The sequence below is a fragment of the Heterocephalus glaber genome, unplaced genomic scaffold, assembly GCF_053883595.1.
Source record: "Heterocephalus glaber isolate CG9 unplaced genomic scaffold, H.glaber_assembly_v1.0 deba00001004, whole genome shotgun sequence".
NCBI lineage: Eukaryota > Metazoa > Chordata > Mammalia > Rodentia > Bathyergidae > Heterocephalus > Heterocephalus glaber.
In genome coordinates this window covers 10,725,457-10,749,938 of record NW_028258179.1, presented here as the reverse complement: position 1 = coordinate 10,749,938, position 24,482 = coordinate 10,725,457, and the positions used below count along the sequence as shown (strand labels likewise).

At 45.1% G+C, this 24,482-nt stretch overlaps 3 protein-coding genes across 3 annotated transcripts; all 3 read right to left on the bottom strand.

Moving 5' to 3' along the window:
- LOC101704090 (uncharacterized) lies at nucleotides 1–1,716 on the bottom strand. The gene is given in 1 exon segment (XM_087209569.1): nucleotides 1–1,716. A coding segment is annotated over 1 exon segment (1,419 nt). The 5' UTR covers nucleotides 1,477–1,716; the 3' UTR covers nucleotides 1–57.
- A 6,293-nt stretch (nucleotides 1,717–8,009) lies between these two features.
- On the bottom strand, nucleotides 8,010–9,345 carry LOC101703724 (olfactory receptor 9S13-like). The gene has a single exon (XM_004868529.2). The coding sequence runs from the start codon at nucleotides 8,958–8,960 to the stop codon at nucleotides 8,010–8,012; it is 951 nt and encodes a 316-aa protein (XP_004868586.2). The 5' UTR covers nucleotides 8,961–9,345.
- A 5,869-nt stretch (nucleotides 9,346–15,214) lies between these two features.
- Nucleotides 15,215–16,259, bottom strand: LOC101703360 (olfactory receptor 9S13-like). The gene has a single exon (XM_004868528.3). The coding sequence runs from the start codon at nucleotides 16,133–16,135 to the stop codon at nucleotides 15,215–15,217; it is 921 nt and encodes a 306-aa protein (XP_004868585.3). The 5' UTR covers nucleotides 16,136–16,259.
- Between the last annotated feature and the right edge of the window lie 8,223 nt (nucleotides 16,260–24,482).

Sequence of the window (24,482 nt, the reverse complement as noted above, 5' to 3'; positions counted from 1 at the left end):
TCAAAAATCACCATGACTGGTGAAAGCTTTTACTCTGTGCTTGCACATATATGATTTCTACAAAGTGTGAATTCTTTTATGTTTATAAAATGAACTGTGATAAGGAAATGCTTTCCCACATTGCTTGCATACATAGGGTTTCTCTCCAGTGTGACTTATTTTATGTCTACCAAAGGAGCTGCTAGTAGGAAAGCCTTTCCCACACTGCTTACATACATAAGGTTTCTCCCCAGTGTGAATTCTTTCATGGGTTAGACGACCACTGCGAGTGGTGAAAGCTTTTCCACACTGCTTGCAAACATAGGGTTTCTCCCCAGTGTGAGCTTTTTCATGGGTTTTACAATAATGCTGAGAAGTAAATGCTTTCCCACAGTGCTTACATACATAAGGTTTCTCCCCACTGTGACATTTTTCATGGCTCTTACAATAAGTTCAAGTGGTAAATGCTTTCCCACATTGCTTACATACATGAGGTTTCTCCCCAGTGTGAATGCTTTCGTGTATTTTATAACTGCTGTTACCAGTAAAAGCTTTCCCACAGTGCTTACACACATAGAGTTTCTCCCCAGTGTGAAGTCGTTCATGGGTTTTACAATAACTGCGCGTGGTGAAAGCTTTCCCACAGTGCCTACACACATAGGGTTTCTCTGTAGTGTGACTTCTTTTATGTTTTTTACAATCATCTCGTGTGATGAAAGTTTTCCCACACTGCTTACATACATATGATTTTTCTGCACTGTGAATTCTTTCGTGTACTTGACAATGAATCCTTTTCCTGAAGGCTTTCCCACGTTGCTTACATGCATACGGTTTCTCCCCAGTGTGAATTCTTTCATGTGTTTTATAATTGCTCTTGCTTGTGAAAGCTTTCCCACACTGCTTGCATATATAGGGTTTCTCCACATTGTGTGTCCTTTCATGGATTTTATAATGGGATCTACTTCTGAAAGATTTGCCACACTGCTTACATACATAGGCTGTAACTTTTTCTTTAGATACAAAGGGCTTCTCTCCAATGTGACTTCCTTCACTGCAATGAGAGTAGGATTTCCCACATTGCTTATATTCATGGGGCTTCTTTCCAGGACTTGTTGTTGCACTCTTCTGAAAGGAGCGGAAATCACTGCAGGTTTCCCCATGTTCATTATAGGTAGACAGCTTCACTTCCAATACCTGATTCTCACATGATTTGAGTGCACTGTGAGCTCTGATGGGCACATTTGTTGATGCATGACCAATCAGGGAATTTCTACAGGCAAGGCTTTCCACTGGCTGTGCACCAAGTGTTTTCATGTTCACATTAGGGTCTGGAGTCCAAAAAGATGTTTCTCTATGTGGATCCCATAAGTTATATTGGCAGCATTTCTCTACATCTTCACTTCTTAGATTTCTTCTCCAATATTTGCTACCATTTTCCTTTTGCTGGTCAGTCCAGGTGTGTTCTATAGCAGACATGTTCTTCAGTGTCTCCAACATCACATCTCTGTAGAGCTTCTTTTAGGATGGGTCCAGCAAATTCCATTCCTCCAAAGTAAAGTTCACAGCCACATCCTCAAAGGTCACTGCCTCCATCACCATTGGGTAACTTGAGTGTTGCCGAGGGTCCTTCCCACGCAGTACAGAACCGGTGGAAGCCATGGAGCAATGAGGGCAAGACAGGTTGTGCAGTTCTCAGCCAGGTGCTCAGGTTGCAGAGGTCCAGCCCAGAAATTTCTTAATGGCAAGTGCAAACACCTTTTGTAGGCTTTCCATGAACAATTGCCTTGTGACTCAAGTTTTTGCATTGGCCCACCACATGACAGGCAGTCTGGCCTTGTTCACATTCTGTTTCTTGAACATAGAAGAGGTGTGGGAATGGTGCATCAGTAGTGGTTTAGTCTTCTGATCAGCATTTGCATTCACACAGATCAAAAGGGTCAATCTGTCCTTCTTGAGCTTGTGCCTTAGCAGTTCCTTTCAAACTCCTGTGTGACATAGGTTCTGCTCAGCATCTTCTTTCAAAAGAGTCCTGTTTCATCGGAGTTGAATGCTTGTTGAGGGAAGTATCCTTCTGCCTTTACAAATTCCATGAATTCTTTCTTGTAGTCTTCTGCAATGGCCTTGTCAGAACTGAAAGCCTCATCAGGTCTTATCACCCTGTGGACAGCACTTATTCGGCAGAATTTATCAAACCACCCTCTACTGGTTTTAAATCCATCACTTGTTGCACTTGTAGAGGGATTTTCTTGCAGTAAATCACTGTGCAATTTCCTGGTTTTTCACAGATTGTAGCTTCACTAACACTATCACCTGCTAGCTGCTTCTCATTCATCAACATTAGCAAGAGTGTTTCCACCTCTTCCAGCACTTGTGTCCTCTACTTGGTTAACGTTGTTACTCCTTTGGCCACATCAGCTCCCTTGATGGCATCTTTCTCTTCAAAATAATCGAGATTGTCCGATTTGCCATCTTGTACTCCAAGGGCAGATCGATCACACAGATACCACTCTCAGGCTTTCCTACAATTTCCTTCTTCAATTCAATGTTTATTTTCTTCAAAACCTTCTGTTGCCATTATTGTTCAGCACTTTCTTGTTACCTTCATTTTTGTTCTGGACATATTTGTCACCTTCATGTTCACTCTGCACATTCTGGTTACCTTCTTTACTACTCTGCATGTTCTTATAGCTTTCATTACCACTCTGCACCATCCTTTAATCTCCACGATTGGTCTTCACATTCTTAGAGCCATGCTGGGTTGAATAATACTGTACACTCCTGTATGTGCCAAAACCACACAAAAAAGCTTCACAGCAAGTGTGCACAGGTCTGTCTGCAATTGAGATCTCAACTAGAGCAAGCCACATCTGTGTGTCAGAGTGGGCAAGATGGATGCGTTCATGATTGTTCAGAGAAGATGGCTGAGGTCCTGTTTGTCATGTGAAGTGGAGTTTGCAAATATTAACAAAATAGAAGCTTTTGTGAACTGAGATATTTCTGTACTCTACAATATCTGCTAAATTCATTTATTCATGGTATTAATTCTGATATTTCTTTGTTGAATTTTTTGGTCTGGTTGACCTGTTTATTTGTGGTGGCAGTAAGATACTGAAGTCCCCCAATATAATTGTATTTTGTCTGTCTATCCTTTTATATTCAGTAGGTTTTGTTTTAGGAAATTAGATGGGGCAACATTTGAAGCATAAATATTCACAACTGTTATATGTACAACTATATATATTATAACTTTATATCTGTACTTGGTGAATGTTTCTTTTTACCAATATGTAATGACCATCTTTATCTCTTCTGACCAGTTTTGTTTTGAAAGTAACTCTGGCAGAAATTAGAATAGATAAGATGTCATGTACATGTACCAACTACCCACAATGAATGTATTCATTATGTAACACAAACATGTACTAATAAAATAAGGAAAGAGATTGTATTGTATGAAAACAAAGGAATAAGCAATAAGGCATAACAGATTAAAATGGGAAACAAATGATCATCTTTATTGATGCAGAAAAAGCAGTCATGAAATTATGATTTAAAGGGAGATGGAGATGGGGCAAGAAAAGATAACACATTGGGACCACAATGAAATTACTTCACCATAACAAAACTTATTTACAAAGAGCCAAAGGCCAGTATAATACCAAATAGTGAAAGACTAAAAAATTGTCCTCAGGAATCAGGTAGAAGGCAAAGATGCCCACTCTTATCGACACCACTGGAAATCTTACCCAGAGCAATTATGTAAGAGTAGTAAGCAAAAAACATCAATATTGGAAAGGAAGAAGTAAAATTATATATTTGTGGAAGATATGATCTTATATGTAGGAAACAAAGATCTCACAAAAAACCTATTAGAATTAAAATACTAATTTTATAAATATCAGTTTATGAAATGAACACACACAAAATCATTACATTATTATACAGCAAAAATGAATGACAAAAATGTTTAAAAATCTATTCCATTTATAACAGAATCAAAAGAATAAAATGTTTCATAGTATATGTGTACAATGAGGAATTGTATGTACACTACAAACTGCTAAACATGGCTGTAAGAAATTAAAGAAGACAAACGTAAATGAAAGATATCCCATGTTCATGGACCGGAAGACTTAAAATAATAATAATAATAATAATAATAATAATAATATATACATAGTGATAATCAAACTTAGGACTTTGTGCTTGCCAGGCAGGCACAGCACCACTGAAGTAAATCCCCAGCTTAATATTCTTTAAAAAATCATTTCTAACTAACACAGTCCACAGATTCAATACAATGTTTCAAAATCTCCGTGGCAGTGGTTTACAAAAAGCAAACAAACAAACAAACCAAAACTCCTTCCTAAAATTTATGTGACATATCAAGAGACCCCAAATAGCAGAATGTAGAGAACTGTAATCTTGATTATGCCCAAAACAGGCTGTAGAGAGTTAACCCCACAATTGGCTTGTCTATAGACTTGAGTCTGGCTGAAGCCTACGTGCCAAGGTCAGAGTAACTTGCACCCAAATTCCATTCCCACAAGTAAACCTTCAGACTAGGAGGATAGTGTTCTAATTACAGTCATATATTTTGTCTATTCTGTTCCTAATTTGAGAATGCTTTGTCTTGTCCTTTATGAGCCTTATTTGCATTAATTTCCATAGAAACCTCACGCCGCCTTTACCCCAGTTGATTGCCAATAAAAGTCAGTGCCTAGGACTGGCCAGCATCTTTGTCGGTTGCACCGACATTGCTCATCTTGGCACCCGCTTTCTCTTTCTTAGTTCTGTCTCTTAGTGTATTCTTTTTCTCAGGCCTACATCAAACACTGGGCAGGTGGGGACTGGAACGTGACTACAGGGGTCTCTGACAGCAAAAGCAATTAAGAAGGATGAAATTGGAGGTCACATTTACTGACTCCAAACATATTACAAAGGTATTCTAAAAAAGTAGTGTGGTCCTAGCATTAAGAGAGGCATATAGGCCAGTCCAATAATATAATAGATCACAGAAATAAGCTCTGACGTACATGGTCATGTGGTTTTTGACAAGGTACTAAGACGGTTTAACTGAGGAAGGACAACCTCTTCAATAAGTAGTGTTGAAAAAACTGGCTATCTACATGCAAAAAGATGTAGCTGTATCTTTGGATGAAATATACAAACCATGGGTCAAAATAGATTAGAGTCCCAACCATAATATCTATGACTATAATACTTCTACAAGAAAATAAATGAAAAGATTCACGATATGGCAGTTGTCAGAATTGCACAGATATGACTCAAAATGCAGAGATGAATGGAACTATATTAAAAATTTCTGCAAATGAAACAAGGAATGCAGTGAAGAGTCAACCTGTGGAATGGGAACAACCTGTGAATTATCTGACAATCACGTATTTAATAAGGAGTTAATATTCAGAATGTATTGGGAATTCCTAGAACTCAAAATCAGCAAGCAGACAGAGCACAAGTACCCCAAATGAAAAATAGGTGAAGAAGGGCTTGAATTGACGATGGGATATACAACAGGCCACAAACACGTGCAAAGATTTTCAGCACCAATAGTCATTAGGGAAATTCAAGTCAAAGTCACAATGGGATACCACCTCATCCCCATTACAAAAAAACTACAATTATTTCAAAACTCAAAAAATACCAATAGTTGGATGCGATATGGAGAATTTGGAACCCTAATGCAGTGTTGGTAAAACTGAAAATGATACAGCCACTGGGGAGAAAAGTATGAAGAGTCTTCAAAAAGTTGAAAAAAATTACCATATGATCCAGCAATCACACATTTGGCTATACATCCAAAAGCACTGATTGATAGAGGATATTGAATAGATAATTTCATACCCAGGCTCACAGCAGCATTGTTCCCAGTAGATAAGAGGCAGAAGCATCCCAAATGTTCACTGTACATAAAAGGTTTAACACGATGTGTTATAAAATGGAAGTATAATGGAGTATAATGGAAGGAAATTCTCACACATGCTACCTCATAGCTGGTTGGTGACATGGTGTTAGGTGAGGTTAACCAGTTACCAGAAGAAAAGTACTGGGTCTGTGTATTTATATGGGGGTACAATCATGACAGGAAAAGGTACAGTACAGGTTACCAGGGGCTGGGAGAGGGGTAGAAATGGAGTTGTTGCTAAGTGGGTGCAGAGTTTGGTTATGCAGAATTAAAAGTTCTGGAGATGATTATACAGCAGTACGAATGTATTTAATGAAACCAACCAGTTCACAGAAGTGCTCCACATGGCAAATTTTATGTTATGGGTTTGTATCACAAATTAAAAAGCGAGACAATAAGTTTTAAAAGATAGCATAGGTTAGGCAAAAAAATCCATCATATGATCTTTGGATTTGAAGAAGTTGATACTGCACAGAAGTTCATTAACCTATGTAGAACTATGCTGGTATATTTTGGCATCAATGACTACATAATAATAGCTCAAATAGTTATTAGCCCGAAGAATTTTGCCAAGTATCTGCCTTGGGGTGGCAGCTTGCAAAACATTGTATATAGTGAACTAAGCAACTTTTTTGTGACATTGAGGATCACATTCAAGGGCATTCACCACTAAGCTACATCCCTAGTCTTTTTAGTTTCTTTATTTGGAACTGGGTGTTGCTAGGTTGCCCTCCTGCATCAGCCTCCCTCATTGTTGGGGTTACAGACGAAAGACATCACTTCCAACAATGAGCAGTAGTTTTTGACAGAATCTGAAAAGCTGGTATGGCTCAAATGTAGTTAACATAAAGTTTGGTGGGGTTTTGTGTGTTTATTTTGCCTTTTCCTATGGAGTATTGAGTAATTATTGTTCCAACTAAAGTATAGCCAGTTTTCCTGATAACTCAAAATCGGGATTAATGCTCTATAGTAGAATCACCAAATGGGTCCTGCTTGTACTATTAAATTCTGAAGAATTAAGAGAATTCCACCTGTGTGTAAGAAGAGTAATTTGTTTCCTACATGTAACGCGTGATTAGCATGGTCAAGACAAAGATATATTCTTTTTTCCAATGGATATGATGACAGAAAACATATACATAGTCGGCATGTATGTCTGGAGGAGGCATGAGAGTGGGTGTGCACTGTGAAGGCCCACCTGAGCTGCAGGCCCAGGACCCTAGCAGTGCAAAACAGAGTGGAGTCGCCAGAAGAACTGGAGAAAAGAAACTCACTGATCCTTCTTATTCCTTCCCCTCTGTCCAGCAACCAGAAGGCTGTATCCTTACTTGGAGGGTGTATGGTGACAGAGCACCATTTACTGTGATCAGTGGCAAAACAGGCTGAGAGGAACCTGTGAGGGACAGGAAGCCATGCAGTTTCACCTGGGCCCCTGGCTGGGGGCTAAGCAGATGCCAGGGCGCCAGGCATCTGATGAGCATCTCCAGTAACTGCAGGCACACTGTGCCTCCAGGCAGGATGCGGCAGCAGCAAGAACACAGAAAGGGGAGGAGCAGCCAGCATGCTGGACTGAGAAAGAAGCACATTTTTCCAAGTCTCCTGTGTTTGGGCCATGACCTCATAGGATCTGAGGATGGTCACACCTACAGTTTCTAAGTGTCCCGAACTAAGATGTTCGGTGTAGATTTCCTAGACAGACTGATATTAGATTCAGTGACAAGGAAAAGGACAGGGTATCTCTGAAGGTCAGATCCTTCTGTCTGAACTGGGAGATGCTGACCTTGTTCCCATCCCCTGGCTGACTCCAGGGCTCTCTGATCAGTCATCTGCTCAATGCGTCACCCAAGGGGGCTTTGCTGCATCGCTGCACCATTATTTCTGTGGTGGAAAGAATGGGCTGACTCACCTTTGGTAAAGCCTGGCTTATGACAGTTTCAGGAAGAAGTGAAGCTGGATGGAAGGAAGGATGAAAGAAAGAAAAAATGCAGGAGAAGAAGAACGGCTCAGGACACACAAAAGCTGTTGTTGTGACAGGCAGTGTGATGTGCAGTGCCCTTCCCTCCACCCCTACCACCCCGGGACTGTCTCTTTCCAGTCCCCCTGTTCACAGGGCCGCCCGTCTCTGTCCCAGCCTGCGCAGGGCGACCTTCACGTCCTTGTTCCGCAGACTGTAGATGAGGGGGTTGAGCATCGGGATGACCAGGGTGTAGAAGATGGAGAGAAACTTGCCCTGCTCCGTGGACTCCACACCCCCTGGCTGGGCATATATGACAATGAGGGTTCCATAAAACAGGGTCACGGCTGTGAGGTGGGAGCCACAGGTGGAGAAGACCTTTTGTCCCCTGGACCCTGAATGCATCTTGAGGACGGTCACTGTGATGTAGCCATAGGACACCAAAACTACCACTGTAGCACTCACAGCGATGCAGCCACAGATGACAAACATGACCAGTTCATTGAGAGCTGTGTCAGCACAGGCCAACTGCAGCAGGGGTTGGACATCGCAGAAGAAGTGGTTGATGTGGTTGGAGCTGCAGAAGGGGAGCTGGAAGGTGAGGCTGGTCTCTATGATAGAGTTGAGGCAGCCTCCGCAGTAGGAAGCCAGCACAAGACCAGCACACACTGTGGGGGACATGGTCACTGGGTAATGCAGGGGATTGCAGATGGCCATGAAGCGGTCATAGGCCATCACAGCTAAGAGGAAAGCTTCAGTAGTACCAAGAAAGGAGAAGAAAAACAGCTGGGTTGCACAGCCTCCAAAGCTGATGACTTTAGAGGAAGACAAGAAGTTTGTCAAAGCTTCAGGGGCAAAAACAGATGAGTAGCAGAGGTCCAGGAAGGACAGGTTCTTGAGGAAGAAGTACATGGGCGAGTGCAGACGGGCATCCAGGGTGATGACTGTGATCATGGTGAGGTTGCCCATGATGGTCACCACGTACAGGGCCAGGAACACAGCAAAGAGCAGGGCCTGGGTCTCCACACCTCCCCTGAATCCCTCCAGCACAAACTCTCTCCAGAGGACCACCGAGACGTTCCCATTTCCATGCTGGGCCATCAACCCGAGCCTGGCAGCTGTGCAGAGGATGACGGAGGCAGTGGCAGAGAAGGGGTCACAGTCCCACGCTCACACGTCCCATGAGGCACAGAGACCCTTTGCTGCCATGCTGCCTGGTGACCAGGTGGCCACCAGCTGCTCTGTTCTCCTTCCAGATGAGACCTGAAATGGGACACCGCCTCTGATTTACTTAATTCTGGAGTTGAGCTGAGTGGCTTCGGGTGGGAGACTGAGCCATGCTCTGGGGGTGCAGCGAGGAGTCCACAGCCAAGTGGTCTCCATGCAGAGTGACCCCGTTCCAGCTTCTCCATAGCTCTCCAGGAACATGAGCCCCATCTCCTGACTCCTGTCCCTGGTTCCCTGGTGGTCCCTCCTCACTCCCTAAGGCTCACATGGTTGGGAGGACCTCCTGCCCTCCAGGCCCTGAGTGGTGTGACCACAGCATGTCCATGCCGGACACACAGCAGGGTCCAGCCCTAACCAGGCTGAGGGGGGACCTCTGTCCTCCCCCCTGAAGGACCTGAGCCCCATCTCTACCTGTGCTCTGACCCTGGACCACAGTGGCATTCAACCTGCTGTCCTCTCTGCCTCCTCAGGGATCTCAGGGACTTCCTGCCAGTGCCTAAATATTGTGCGGAGCATGGGAGGCCATGGCTCAGCCCGCTGGCCCCGACCATTGGGGAGGTGCAGTGCCCCACCCCGTAACACTGCTGGATCTGTTCTCTGCTCTCCTCTGAGGTGGGGTTTCGGGCAGGCCTTGCTCTTTCTCTTGAGGGCAGACACTGGTGGCCTCTGCCCAGCCCCATATGCCGTTCCCATCCCTTTCTCCTGTCTATCTCTGCCAGGCTGCAGACGTGGGTGAGTGTCCTGGTAGGGCTGCCCTGGTCTTCCGTGGGTCACCAGAGGGAGTCACGATGCTGCTGTGTGGGGACCTGTGTGTGTGGGGGCAAGGGGCTGCTGTGCCTCCTCCTGGGGGCAGCAAGAGGCCCTGGCAGGGTGGGCCCGATGTGCACCCTGCAGAGCTCTGTGGACTCAGCCTCACACCGAGAGGACTTGCTGCCCGGAGAGCCGGTGTGGCCCCAGCACCCTCTCTGTAGCAGAGGTCTCCCCTGTGAGGGGGACTAGCCGGTGCCCCTAGTTGGGCTGCGTTATGTGCATACAGTAGAGTTAACATGTACACACATGACGTGAATGCATCAACATGTAAACACAGTGCACACTAGTAACAAACACTTCTTTTGTATCATTTTTATTGAAACACAGGCATGTCCAGCCCTGTGCTTCCTTTGTTAGAGAAACACTTTTGTGCTCATTACTCTCATGGTCCCTCTGGATTATAAGCCCATTTGTGGTTAAAATACGCACTTCATGCATGGTCTTTGCACAGTTGAGAACCTATGAGAACGTACTTCCTGAAGGCCAGGTAAAGTGACCTGTGTAGGAGCAGGCTCAGGCAGGGGCCTCCCCAGCCTGGTGAGGACAGATGTGCGTCCAGGGGCATCAGCGATGAGTAGCTGGCCGTGGCCTGAGGCAGGCGCTGTGCTACTGGGGAGCTGGGAGACTCCGGCTGTGCTGGGCCTCCTGTCCTCACCTTCCTCCCTGCTCCTCCTGTGCACACAGTGGTCCTGAGCCAGACACGTCACCCTTACCTGGGAGCCGGTAGAAAGAAGAGCTGAGGCCTCTCCCAGGCAGAATCAGAGCCTGTGTTCAGCAAGGACAACTGAGGTTGTTTCCTGACGAGGGTCACAGGCACTGCTCCCATGAGCTGGAGCTGAGGGTGGGACTGGCTAGGACACGAGAGTGGCCACCATGTCCCCTGCCAAGGGCACATGCCGAGTGCTTACTGTGTGCACAACCCTGCCATGTCCCTGTTCTGAGGGCCTCTTCCTGCCCTGGCAGAGGACAGGCAGGCACTGATCTTACCTTCATGTCTTGGCCAGGACACCCAGCCACCAGCTCCTCTCCCAGGGTCTGTGTGCTCTGAGCCTGCTCTGTTTGGAGGATCATGAGGTGGACCCCGAGGACTCCAGCACTCTGGACCCTGAACAGAGGTTCATGGAGCCCAGCAGCACAGGTCACAGGAGAGCACTGAGCCTGGCTGTCCTGTCCTGGAAGCACCTTGCTTCCGTGTCATGGAATCCTGGAGGAAATGGCCTCCTGTCCTGTCACCAATGCTGGACAGTGTGTGTAATCTCTGTGTTTGCATAAAATCCGCTGACAAGGTTTCTATGTGTCTGGCAGGACTGGCACTCGGGGTCTCCAATGGCCAATTAAGGAATCTCTGGCCTCTGCACTGCACTGGGACTGCAACTCCCTGGGCCCTAAGAGCTGCAGTGCAGTGGCCAACCTTTGTCTCATTATCTTCCCCTTCTTTTTGGGGTGGCAGGGACCTGGAATTCCCCAGGAACTCATAGAGGGCCAGCCAGAGGTGCACCCGCATATGGTGTCCCCCAGGGCTCTCTGTGGGTCAGTGCAGGAATCATGGCCATGAGCTCCCTGTGACTGTGGGGTCCTAGTCTTGTTCCCTTTTTGTTTTCAAAGGTCAGAGACACAGGGGTACAGTGTCAATGGCACTGCCAGGTAGATGAGTGAGTTATCATTGCATCACCCACTACGTCCCCAGTAGGCCACGTAGAGACTTTAAACAGTGTAGTGAGCCCAAGGCACTGGACTTGTACTTTTTGAGGGAACATGTCTTTTCTGGGGCTGAGGTGACAGTCCTGGTTACAGGCCTTCTTCTGAGCCTTGGTGGGTTGGAGTCTCCTGCACGTGGCAGTCACTGTTTGGTCTCTCAGGGTCCTTTGACTTGGATTTTTCAAGTGGGTGCTTGTAATACATAATAATTATGTTTGGGGGTTTGGTAAATGTACATATTTTGATCATTTTCAATCCTTTTTACCTTTTATCCCGTCACTACCCTCACAGTGCATCTCATTTGTTGTTGAGGCTCAGAACTCTCTTTTATGTTTTTCAGCTAGATTCCTTTTTGTTCTTTTATATCATGAGAATCTCTGCTGAATTTCTCATTCAGACAGTAAATTTTTTGTTTTCTAATTTGGTGAATTGTCTGTATTCTCTTGTATCTAGAGTTTTTTTGGAAAACCATTTTTCACATTCTCTTTCAGGAAGTTCATAGATTTCATTTTCTTTAAGTTCCCTTCACAGAGTATTGTTCTCTTGCTTGGAGACATGTTACCTTGTTATTCACACTTCTCTTGTGTCCCTCTGCTGATATTTGCCCAGACAGTGGGTCCATTAGTTTGTTGTTTACAGGTGTGTTTTGTGGTAAAAGACATTCTCCTGGCGAGAGGCCCCAGAATGTCAGGTGGTGGGAGGTGAGTGCACCCGTGTAGTCTGTGTAGTTTCTCCAGTCTCATCAGTGTGGCCCTTGCCCATAGCTGCCCAGTGGCCCACCTGCACGTGGGCCAGATGGATGTGGCACCCAGGACATAGCTGTCTTAGGCATGGCACCTCTAGTAGCCCTAGGCATGGCTCATGTGTACAAAGGCGCAGGACGCCCCCTTGGTTCCTGAGGTGGTACGGGAAAGCAACAGAAGTGTGCCTGGCAGCTTAGCGAGGTGCCCACCAGTTACCTTGGGACATTCGATGCCTCTCCCGGACTCAGTGGTTGGGCAGTTCTGAGGCAGCTGCCCACTTGCTTCCCAGAGCCGTGAGTGAACAGTGGGCTCACATGATGGCCAGAGCCTTGCAGCGGAGCTGGTCAGAGTGACCTCCTTGATGTTTCCCAGGGCCTCAGTGGGCCAAGCTGCCGAGCATAGGCCCGAGAGGCAGAGGCTTCTGCTGTTTTCCAGGGGCTGAGCCACTCAGGGAGAGCTGATTTCTCTGGCTGCAGAACAAAATTATGCTTAATTTTGTTCCCAGAAATTTAGTTTTTATCAAATGGAGTTTGCCCAAGAGACACAAAATGTTGTTGGAAACTATAAAATGGCTATATCAGTCAGTATTTATTTGAGAAACAGATATAACACAAGATATACAAATATATATGAATGTAAAAGATTGGCTCACAGTGGCTGCCCACAGAGTCGGATGAGGAGAGAGCAGAGGGTCTGTCTGCACGCTGGAGACCAGAGGATTCAGTCAGAGGTCTGGAGCTCACTGCGGTCTTCATGAGAGTCCATATCAGGAGGCTGATGGGCCTGTGATGGAGGCTCCAGAGTCTCACTGGAAGCCAGGAGATGACGTCCAAGGTGAAGGTAAAGACTGGAGCTCCTCTGAAGAGACAGAAGCAGAAGCATCCTTCCTGGCTTCCCCTTTACACCATGCAGGCAATGAGTGGCTCAGGGTGGGTCTTCCCACCCTAGGGTGTGCAATTGCTGAGCCCATTTAGTTAAGCTTCTCTTAACTAACTTCTCAAGTTGACAGAATCACTCAACCATCACTATAATGAAGGGGAACACGAGGATATAAATATGTCACCAGGCCCAGGCCATCAGCACACTCTTTGGGCTGTTAATAGCTATGGAGGGTAAATATGGGGCGTGTTCAAAAGTATCTGGTGAATGTTTAAACAAATTTATCACATTAAAAAACACATTACCGTGAAACAGGAAGAAAAGGGGCAAAGGGGAAGGGGAAGTGGGAGGGGTAGGGGAAAGGAAAGAAGGGAATGGAATTAATGTGTGAAAATGAAAAACTGGAAACAAAGTCTGTAAATAGGAAGTGATGGAGGGGTTGAAGGGAGGGCAGGGGAAGAGGGAAAATAAGAACCAGGAGAGATTATGTAAAGGTGCAAACTCCCAATGATGATGCCATTATACTGTGTACCTAAAATGCACCAATAAAATAAAATTTTAAAAAAAGACACATTGCCATCACCCCTGCCCAGGTCCTCCCCACACTTTGAACATGCACATCCCATGGTTCTTGCCACTTTCTGAACCAGTTCTGGAAGTCCTCTTTCATGGGTGTCTTTTCAAGGTGTGATCAAAAACTTGGCAGAACTCAGTGGCTGAGCAGCTCTGGGCTGCCACGGTCCACCAACAGAAAGGCAGACTTGCAAACTATGCAACAGTAAACCTTCCCAAACAGAACATCCCAATGGCTGCTAAATATGTGAGACTCCTTAGCCTTTAGTGAAGTGTAAATTAAACCCAAGAGAGCGCCAGCATACATAACCAAAATTAAATTTTGGCAGCATGTAGAAAATATTAATGTCTATCTACCCCATTAGCAAGCAATTCCATGCCTAGGAATTTCCATCAGGATTTCGTTTCCTGTACACTGAGTCTTGTAAGGATGTCATAGCAGTGTTATTTTAGAAGTTGCTAACTGAATACAACACACGCGTCCCTCAAGAATTGGATAGATGTTATCTTCATATGTTACAATGCTGTGCCGTGAAAATATCAGGGAACTCTTGTCACACACAGTCACGTGGATTTATCTCACACGGGATAAACGGGGCAGCAGCACTCAGAGCAAAGACAAATGGCATGATCCTATTCACAGGAACTTCCCGGCAGACGGCGGCAACTGTGCCCAGGGTTTGGTGAAGGGTGAGTGTGGGAGGGAAATGGGAGGCTGCACAGAGGGCGCTGTGCGGTTCAGTGTCTTTTTCTCAATTTGAGTGGTGCTGAGCCCCTGAGCTGTGCATCTGTGACTGTGATTCGACCATACATATGTAGTCGCCACCACATTTACCTCAGACTCACTCCCCCATGCGAGAGGCACTGTCTGTCAGGTCCAGCCGCTGGCGGGCAACTCGCTGTGGGGAACGCTTCCCCATATAGTTAAACTGTTATTCTAAACAAAGCTCTTTGGCAGGAATGTGGAATATGAGCTGAAAGAGAGAAAAGTGGAGTGAGGAGGCCTTTTCAGGTGACCCCCACAAGAGGCCACAGAACCAGACCGGCCTTGCATCTCGGTGGGTGCGTGAGGGGGATTGGCATCAGCGTTATTAATGATTTTGATTTTCTTCATCAAAAGTGGATCAAAAATATACACCAAGCACAAATATCTATTTTCTTTCATAGAGAAAACTGCTTTGAGTGCCAACAAAGGTAATTATACATACACTACATTATGGCAACAGAAAGTGATTTGGGTCCTGCTTCAGCTCTGGACCATTAGTTTTCAGGAGGAGAGAATATGATTTACTCCTCTTAGTAAATATCTGGTCCAGAATTGCCTTCAAAAAGGGTTGCATGGATGGAGAGAAAGAGAGAGAGACGAGGGAGCAGAGAGAAATTCAGCTACATAGTGGTTCCTTGGAGCCCTCGCTCCAGAGTCGCTCACAGGGCTGCCCGCCTCTGTCCCAGCCTCCTCAGGGCGTCCTTCACGTCCTTGTTCTGCAGACTGTAGATGAGGGGGTTGAGCATCAGGATGACCAAGGTGTAGAAGATGGAGACCACCTTGCCCTGCTCCATGGACTCCACTGCCCCTGGCTGTGCATACATGACAAACACTGTCCCATAAAACAAGGACACAGCTGTCATGTGGGAGCCACAGGTGGAGACAACCTTTTGTCTCCCTGACCCTGAACGCATCCTGAGGATGGTCACTGTGATGTAGCCATAGGAGATGAGGACCACAAGAGTGGTGCCCACAATGATGAGTTCACAGATAGCAAACATGACCAGCTCATTGAGAGCCGTGTCGGCACAGAAGAAGTGGTTGATGCGGTTGGAGCTGCAGAAGGGGAGCTGGAAGGTGAGGCTGGTCTGCACCATGGAGTTGAGGCAGCCTCCGCAGTAGGTGCCAAGGACTAGGCAGGCACATTTGTCAGGGCACATGGTCCTAGGGTACTGTAGGGGGCTGCAGATGGCCATGAAGCGGTCATAGGCCATTACTGCCAGTAGGAAGCCCTCAGTGGTGACCAGTAAAGAGAAGAAAAAGAACTGGGTTGCACAGCCTCCAAAGCTGATGACTTTGGTGGAGGAGAAGAAGTTGGCCAGGGCATTGGGGGTGATGACAGATGAGTAGCAGAGGTCCAGGAAGGACAGGTTCTTGAGGAAGAAGTACATGGGTGAGTGCAGGCGGGCATCGAGGGTGATGACTGTGATCATGGTGAGGTTGCCCATGACGGTCACCACATACAGGGCCAGGAAGATGGCAAAGAGCAGGGCCTGGGTCTCCACACCTCCCCTGAATCCCTCCAGCACAAACTCCTGCAAGGGCTCGGCTGAGAGGTTCCCTTGCCTGTGGGTTGTCATGGCCCCGAGCTGGGACAGCCGTGCAGAGAGGATGGTGGAGCCAGTGACAAGGAGCAGGTCACAGTCCCACAGTCACCTGACTCACAAACACGGCAGCCAATTGGTGTCGTTCTGACCACTGACCAAGACGACGCCAGGTGTCCAGTTTGCCTTCCAGATGCAGCATCCTGGCCTGAAAAGAGACACTGTCTCTGACTGACCTAACTCATAGTTAGGTGCTGAACCTGCCCTGTGCAGGAGCCAAGCCATGCTCCTGGGGATGCGAAAGGTGTGCAGAATGGAGTGATTCTCAGTGCAGGAAGTGTGTTAGTGACCCCTGCCTGCCTGTGGCATTCCTGTGGGTGCCCCTGAGCAGTCCCATTTCAACACCTGCTCCTGTTCACAGCCTGGCCCAGGCCATCTCTCTCTCTCTCTCACCCTAATTGAGGAGAAGCTCAGCAGAACCTCTTGCCCACCAGGCTGTGGGCTGGGAGATCACTCCACCTCCAGGTTAAGCATAGATGGGGCCAGCTTCCCTGGGATACATTGGGGCCTCTGTTTGCCTCCCCCAGAGGGCCCTCAGGCCCACCTCTGCGTCTCTGACTCTGACCCTTCACCATGCTGACACTCAGTCTGCTGAACTCTCTGACTCCTTGAGGCTATCAGAGGCTTCCTGCCCGTGTCCAGATGGGGACCTATCTGGGGCGGGACAGCACAGCCCCGTGGGCTGAGATTCAGCAGGACAGCGACCCTGACACGGGAGAGCTGCTCACCATCCCCACGCCATTGTCACTGCTGGTTCTGACCCCTGCTCCTCTTCAGGTTGGGGCTTTAGTTGTAAATTACTCTTCCTAATTTGAAAACCAGGCTTCATTGGCTCCTGCCCAGTGCCAAGTGGCCATTCCTGATCATTGTCTTTTCTCCTTCCTGGTTTTTGTCACTCACCAACAACACAGCAGTGCCCTGTGCAGGGCTGTGTCTGTCACCAGGCTGGTTGTCAGGAGGAAGTCATGATGGCACTGTGAGGTCTGTTCTGCATCCTCTCATAGGGACTCGGGGGACCCTGGGCTGGGTGAACTGGCCGCTGTTCCCCACAACCTCTGCAGGGCCCACCCTCATGGAGCAGGGCTATGGTGCCTCGAGCCCCCACCACTAAGTGGCAGACTTTTTCCCTGTGGGCTTAAAGGGTTCAGATGAAGTGGTTCCGTGTTCCTATGTTTGGCAGTTTCTCTTAACAAACGCAACTGGTGATTGCAGTAATGATCACGGCCTCTTCTTTCTGATAAACTGAAAACACGTGGCATGTCGTCCCCAAGGCCACATGTGTCGCTTCACTTCATAAGAGGGAACAGCTGTGTGATGTCTGCAGCCTGCTGAGGGCGCAGGCTTATCCTCTGGTACCAGGGTAAGCAGCTGGCTGTGGGCTGCGGAAGGCGCTGTGCTGCTGGGGAGCTGGCAGAAATGCAGGCGCTGCAGCCCAGGCACCTGCAGCATTGAAACTGCATGATCTGAGGGGCATCCAGGGTTCTGTCAAGAGGATCACAGGCACTGCTCTCATTGACTCAGTGCTTGCCAGGGCTGGGCCGCACCGGACAGAGGTCACCACCTTACCTGCTACAGCAAGCCCTGAGCGCTTTCTGTGCACACAGACTTGCTGCCCCCTGTGCACATGGTCCTCTCTGCTCCTGGCAGCTTCATGCTGCCCTTACCTTCTCCAGGTGAGAGTTAGGGATTACCCAAGACCACACAGGCAGCACCTGGGTTCCCAGGCTCCCTGCTCCTGGGCCTGATCTGTGCAGAGGATGGTGAGGTAGACACTGGGGCCTCCGGCTCCTCCACAGTTCAGCTCTGGGTCCTGAGCAGTGGTGTGGGGACGGAGAGGGGACAGGGGGACACCTGAGTTCTGTGAGGTTAGATGCACAGGTTGTCCTGCACCAGTCAGAAGGCTGGGTCCTTCTCCCTGGCCTCCTTGCCTGTCCCCGTCAGTCAGGCAGCAGGTAGAGGGCCCTGCCTTTGGGGTCACTCTGCTGGGGAGGCTTCTGTCCACCTACTGTAGCTGTGCTGCGATTAGGGGCCTCCGATGGCCAATTATGGAGGCTCTAGGCTTCCGCAGCCTCTGGGACTTCGACTCCAGGGCCCTAGACGCTGCAGCACTGTTTCTGATCTTTGTGCCATCATCGGGGTTGGCAGGAAGCTTGAATTCCTCAGGGACCCCTGGAGAGACTGTGATGAGCATGGCAGAGACAGCTCAGAGGGACCCTGTGTCCTGTGTCCCTCATTGGAGGGGTCACCCTGCAGTGGGGTGCAAGTGAGACTTCCATGCCAACAGCCCTTCCACCTCAGTGCTGCAACCTGGCCATGTTGTGTGAGGAAGATATTTTCACACCTAACAGATTGGGTGGCTAATTTTAGAGAATACATCTTTACCTCCTACAGTGAGGCTGACCATCTTTTTATATCTTTTTGGCCATTGGCATTTCTATTTCTGGGACTTGTGTCCTCAATGACGCTGATGTTCTTGACTCCAGCTGTGAGAGTTTCTGGATGTTCTGAATTCCACGTGGATTAAATAAAGGCTCCTCCCAGCGGGGGAGGGGGGCAGCTGAGCCCGACCTGGGGCAGCCTTCTGCCCCAGACAGTGCCCCAGGGCTCTGTGAAGGTTAGCCAAGGAATCCCAGCCTCCAGCAATCTCAGCAATTTGGGACTTGCAGTGTGGGGTCATGGACATGTTCCTCTTTTGCCCTCAAAGGATGGCCCCTTCTTTAATTCAGCCCAGGGCTTTCATGTCCATCAGCACTTCCCAGAAGGACCAGAGTACTCCTTCTGCGAGGCCCATTGTTCCAGTGACCATGAGCTCTTGAAGTATTCTCATGGACTGAGACACTGCATTCATGATTTTATCTCTAGAGGCACTTAACCTTACATTTCCACCCGTGGCCTGATCCTCTGGCTGGGCAGCTCAGGCAGGAATTTGGACACATGTGGTCTGAGTTTTCCTCCATGCACCAATGTTTCTGCTTCCCATCTCTGTTTCTCCTTTTAGCTCTGCTCTTTTCCCTGCTCTTTGCTTTGTTGTATTAACATTTCTTAGTTCTTCATGTATTACAAACACTTCATAGTTTAGGGTGTTTCAAATCTGTTTTCTAGTCCTTCATTTCCATTCAACTTTGGAAGGACATATTTTTCACTTAATTATTTGACTGATCTCTGAGACCTTCCTTGGTGACTTCTGGATTGGAGCCAGCCTTCCACCTGCACACTGAGAAGAGACGCAACACAACAAATGAATTAGAATCCCTTCTGCATTCTCTTTCCATACTGTGCATGCTTATTGTTCATTTCAACAATTACATGAGCAAAACATGTTGCGTTAGTCAGCTTTGTATTTTGCTGGGACAAAATAACCAGTGCTCACAACTTGAAATGAAAAGAGGTTTATTTAGGCTCACAATTTCAGTCGGTTTAGTCCATGGTCAGGCAGCTTCCAGACAGAAGTAGCATGATGAAAGAGTGTGGCGGAGAAAAGCTGTTCATGTCACGGCTGCCAGAAAACGAAAGCTGAGAGGAGGAGCAAGGACAATAACATGCCTTGCAGCTCACAGCCCCGTTACCTACCTCCTCCCAGATGCCTTCTTCAGCCTTTCTGTGACATTCTCCACTGCCCCAGCACAGTAGGCTGAGAAGAAAATATTCCCTCTACCATGTGTATTCTGGGATAACATATTTTAATTTGGTGTTCACACCCTGAACTCTGTCCAGCTTGAGAGTGAAATGGAGGCCCAGTGTACTGATGTAGCATGGAAGGAGTTGAAATACTCTTCTGTTTCAGCAAATGAGTTTCACATCATTTCTTATTTGTAGAATTCCATTGGAAGGAAGAATCACCATCCATTTAATTCTCTGGATGTTATTATTGGATATGTGGGTAGTGTCCTTGTTTATCATAAAGGATTCCATAATATATATTTGTTCAGCTGATTTGCCATTTATTGATTAGATTGCTTGTTCTTTTGGTGGTTTTTTTATTTCTTTATGTATTCTGGATATTAATAATCTGTCAGATGAGTAGCTTGCAAAGACTTACTCTCATTCTGTAGGTTGTCTTTTTACTCTGTTGATTACTTCCTTGGCTGTGCAAAAGCTCTTTATTTTATTTTATTTTTTTGCAAAAACTTTTTTTTTTTATGTTTATACCCGATTTATTAGAGATCTCTTCAATGTAAAAAGAGGGGGTGTGGTGGGAATGGGGCAGGTGGGGCCTGGACAACATACGGTATTCTGTGGGGCCAGTGGCAGCTGTACTGTCAGAGGGGCCCACAGGTCTGGGCTGGAAGGACATGGCCAGGCTACTGGTGCCACAGGAAGCCGTGCTCCGGATTGTCACACACCAGAACACAGGGACTGGTGATGAGGGACTCCCAGTGGGGTAAGACACGAGGTTTGCAGTTTTTTGTTCTGAAATGGTTCAGCTACATGGAGACTGAGCTGGCCTGGGCAATGGAACTTGTAATCACTGGAGAGGAGGAGGTGTGTGTGGAGGGGATGCTCAACCTGGCCAGGTGGGGCGACAGAGGGGCTGTGGCGACAGTACCCTGGCAATGGACCCCGCAGGGACGGGAGTATTGCACTGAGCCAGGTGTGGAGGTGAATGAGGACAGCTGGGATGGCCTGAGGGGAGGAGGACAGGCTGGAAGGGGACACATGGAAATTTCCATCTTTTTTTGCAAAAACTTTTTAATTTGATGCAATACCTTTGTCAGTCCTTGCTGTTATTTCCTATTTGAGTCCTATTCAGGAAATTGTTGCCTGGCCTATATAGTATGTTGAAATGCTTCCTCTATGTTTTCTTCTGGCAGTTTCAAAGTTTCAGCCCTTATATTTCAGTCTTTGATCCACTTGGAGTGGGTTTTTAAACAGGGTAAGAGATAGGGATGTCATTTCAATCCTCTACATGTAGATATTCAGTTTTTCCAGTACCATTTGCTAAAGAGGCTGACTTTTATTCAGCAGTACCTTTTGTCAAGAATTAGACGTAGCTGTGTAAGTTTATTTGTAGATTTTCTTTTCTATCCTATTGGTGTACATTTCTGTTTATATGCCAGTACCATGCTGTTTTTGTTATTTTGGCTCTAGAATATATTTTGAAATTGGGAATTGTGATTCTGCCAGCATTGCTTCTTTTGCTCACAGGATTGCTTTGGCTTTAGGGATCTTTTGTGATTTCATATGAATTTTAGGAAATGACTTTAATGGAGATTATATTAAATCTGTACATTTCTTTCACTAATCTGGCCATTTTAATAATATTAATTCTGCTGATCCATGAATATGAGAGGTTAGGGTTATGAGAGGTTAGGTTTTTCCATCTTTAGTGTCTCCTTCAATTATTTGTTCATTGTTTTATAATTTTCCTTGTAGAGGTCTTTCACTTCCCGGTTAATTTTATTCCTATGCATTTTTTCAAACTTAGGAGTTATTTTGCTGATTTCATTCTCAATGGGTTACTTATTGGTTTTGCAGAAAAGCCATTGATGTTTTAATGTTGATTTTGTAGCCTGTATTTTGAATTTATGAAATCTAAAGTCTTCTGGTAGAGTCTTTAGGGTCTTCTAAGGAAATGAGCATATCATCTGCAAAGAGAGATGATTTGACTTCTTTTCTCATTTTTTGTTTCTTTTTATTTTGACTAATTGCTCCGGCTAAAATTTCAAGTACTATATTGGATGAGTGGTAAGAGCAAACATTCTTGTCTCATATCTAATTTTAGAGGAAGTGCTTTTAGTTTTTCCTGATTCAGCTTGACATTGGATATAGGTTTGTCATGTATAGAGTTTATTATGTTGAGGTAAAATCCTTCTTTATCTAGTTTGTTTAGGACTTTTATCATAAAGGGATGCTGGACTTTGCTGAAAGCATTTTTGAAAATGGGAATTGCATCCATTCAGATGATCATGTAATTTTCATCTTTGATTCTATTTCAATTTATGTATTGTGTTGTGTATACTGACTTGCATACACTGAATCCTCCTTACACTCCTGAAATGAAATCAACTTAATCATGATGTATGATCTTTTTAATGTGTTGTTGCATTTGATTTATAAATATTTTATTGAAGATTTTTTGCCCCTGTGTTCATTATAGACATTGGTCTATATTTGTGTGTGTGTGTGTGAGTGTGCATGTGTGTATCCTTATCTTGTTTTTATTTTGGGGTCGTACTGTCTTCATGGAATAAGTTTGAAAGTTTCCTTCCCTTTCTATTAAATAATTTGAAGAGCAATGGTGTTCATTCTTAACAAGATATAATAAAAGTCAACAGTGAATATGTATGAACCTGGGGTTTTCTTTGTTGGGAAAGTTTTCATTACTGCTTCAATCTCATTGCTTGTTATTAATTAATTTAACTTTTATATTTTATTGGTTCTATTTTGGTATGTCATAGATGTCTAAAAATTTATCTATTTCTTCTAGGTTTTCCAATTTATTGTCATATGAGTTTTCAAGTTAGTCTCTAATGACCCTCTGGATTTCAGTGGTATCTGTTGTAATATCCTCCTTTTCATGTCTAATTTCATTTTTTAGAGATGCCTTTGTTTTGATTAGTTTAACTAAGGGCTTATAAATCTTGTTATCTTTTCAAAGAGCCAACTCTTTCTTTCATTGATCCTTAGCATTATTCTTTTAGTCTCTATTTCATTCATTTTGGTTCTAATATTTATTATTTATCCTATTGGTTGGGGACGTGGCTTGTTCTCTATTTTCTAAGACCTTTAGATCCATTAGTAGGTTATTTATTTGAGAAATGATTTTTTTTTCAGTTGGTAAACTCATCTTTATTTATTTTTTCCATTAAGTTTATTGGTACATTTTAGGTATGCAACACAGTTACATTCATCATTGGGATCTTGTACCTGTACACGATATATCTTGGTTCTTATTTTTTCCCCATCCCCATGCCGTCACCCTTCCCTATTTACAAAGACTTTGTTTCCATTTTTTCCTTTTCTCATATTTTTTCTTTTCCCTTCTTTCCTTTCCCCTACCCATTCACTTCCCCTACTCCTTTAGACCTTTTCTTCCTATTTCACATTATGAATTTTATATTTTCATCCTTATTTACACTTTTAGTTTTTCACACCAGAGAAACTATTCAGTATTTACACGTGTGTCCTATTTATTTCACTTAAGGGTATGGTCTCAATGTGCATCCATTTAGCTAGAAATATCTCTAGTTTCTCATTCTTTATGGCTGAGTAGTACTCCATTTTATAAAAAAAAAACCCCACATCTTCTTTATCCAATCTCCAGTTGATGAGCAATTGGGGTGTTTCCAAGTTTTGGCTATTACACACTGTGCTGATATGAACATGGGTGCATAGATACCACTGTTGTATGATTCTTTTAATTCATTTGGGAAGATACCCAGCAGAGGAGTAGCTGAGTCAAATGGGACCTCTAATCCTAGTTTTTTAAAGTATCTCCGTGTTGATTTCCAAAGTGTTTGCACCAGTATGCACTCCAACAAACAATGGAGAAAGGTTCCTTTCTCCCCACAACCCCACCAACATTTATTATTGGTTGATTTCTTGATAGCAGCCATTCTTTCTGGGGTGAAGTGGAATCTCAATGTTGTTTTCATCTGCATCTCTTGAATGACCAGTGATGTTGAATATTTTTTCATGTTTATTTGCTGCTTTTACTTCTTTGTCTGAGAAATGTCTGTTCATTTCAGATGCCCATTTTTGGGTTGGGTCTTTAAATTTGGGGGGTCTGATTTTTTTCAATTCTTTATATATTCTAGATAGTAGTCCTTTGTCTGAGGAACAGCTGCTAAAATTTTTTTCCCACATTGTAGTTTGCGAGAAATGATTTTTTAAGGTCAGCATGCTTAGCTATAAACCTCTCCTTAGAACTGCCTTCATTGTATCTCAGAAATTCTGGTATGTTTTCTTTTCATTTACACTTGATTATAGGAATTGTGTAATTTTCCCAGTTTTTTCAATGATCTACTGATTGTTCAGTGTATTGCTCAATCTTCATGTTTGCCTATATTCTGTAGTTTTTCTTACTATTGATTTCTAGTTTTATTCAATTATTATTTGATAAGATGCAAAAAACTTTTCATTTGTACATTTGTTAAGACTTGCTTTATGACCTAAAATATGATCTATTTTGGAGAAAATTTCGTGAACTGCTGAAAAAAAGATTATTCTGCAGTTGTGGATTCAATATTCTGTAGATGTCTGTTAAGTTCATTTGCTCCAGAGTGTAGTTTAATTCATATTTCTTTGTTGATATTTTGAGATGACCAATCTAGTGATAAGAGGGGGTTCCAATATCACCCACTATTATGGTATTGGAGTCTAT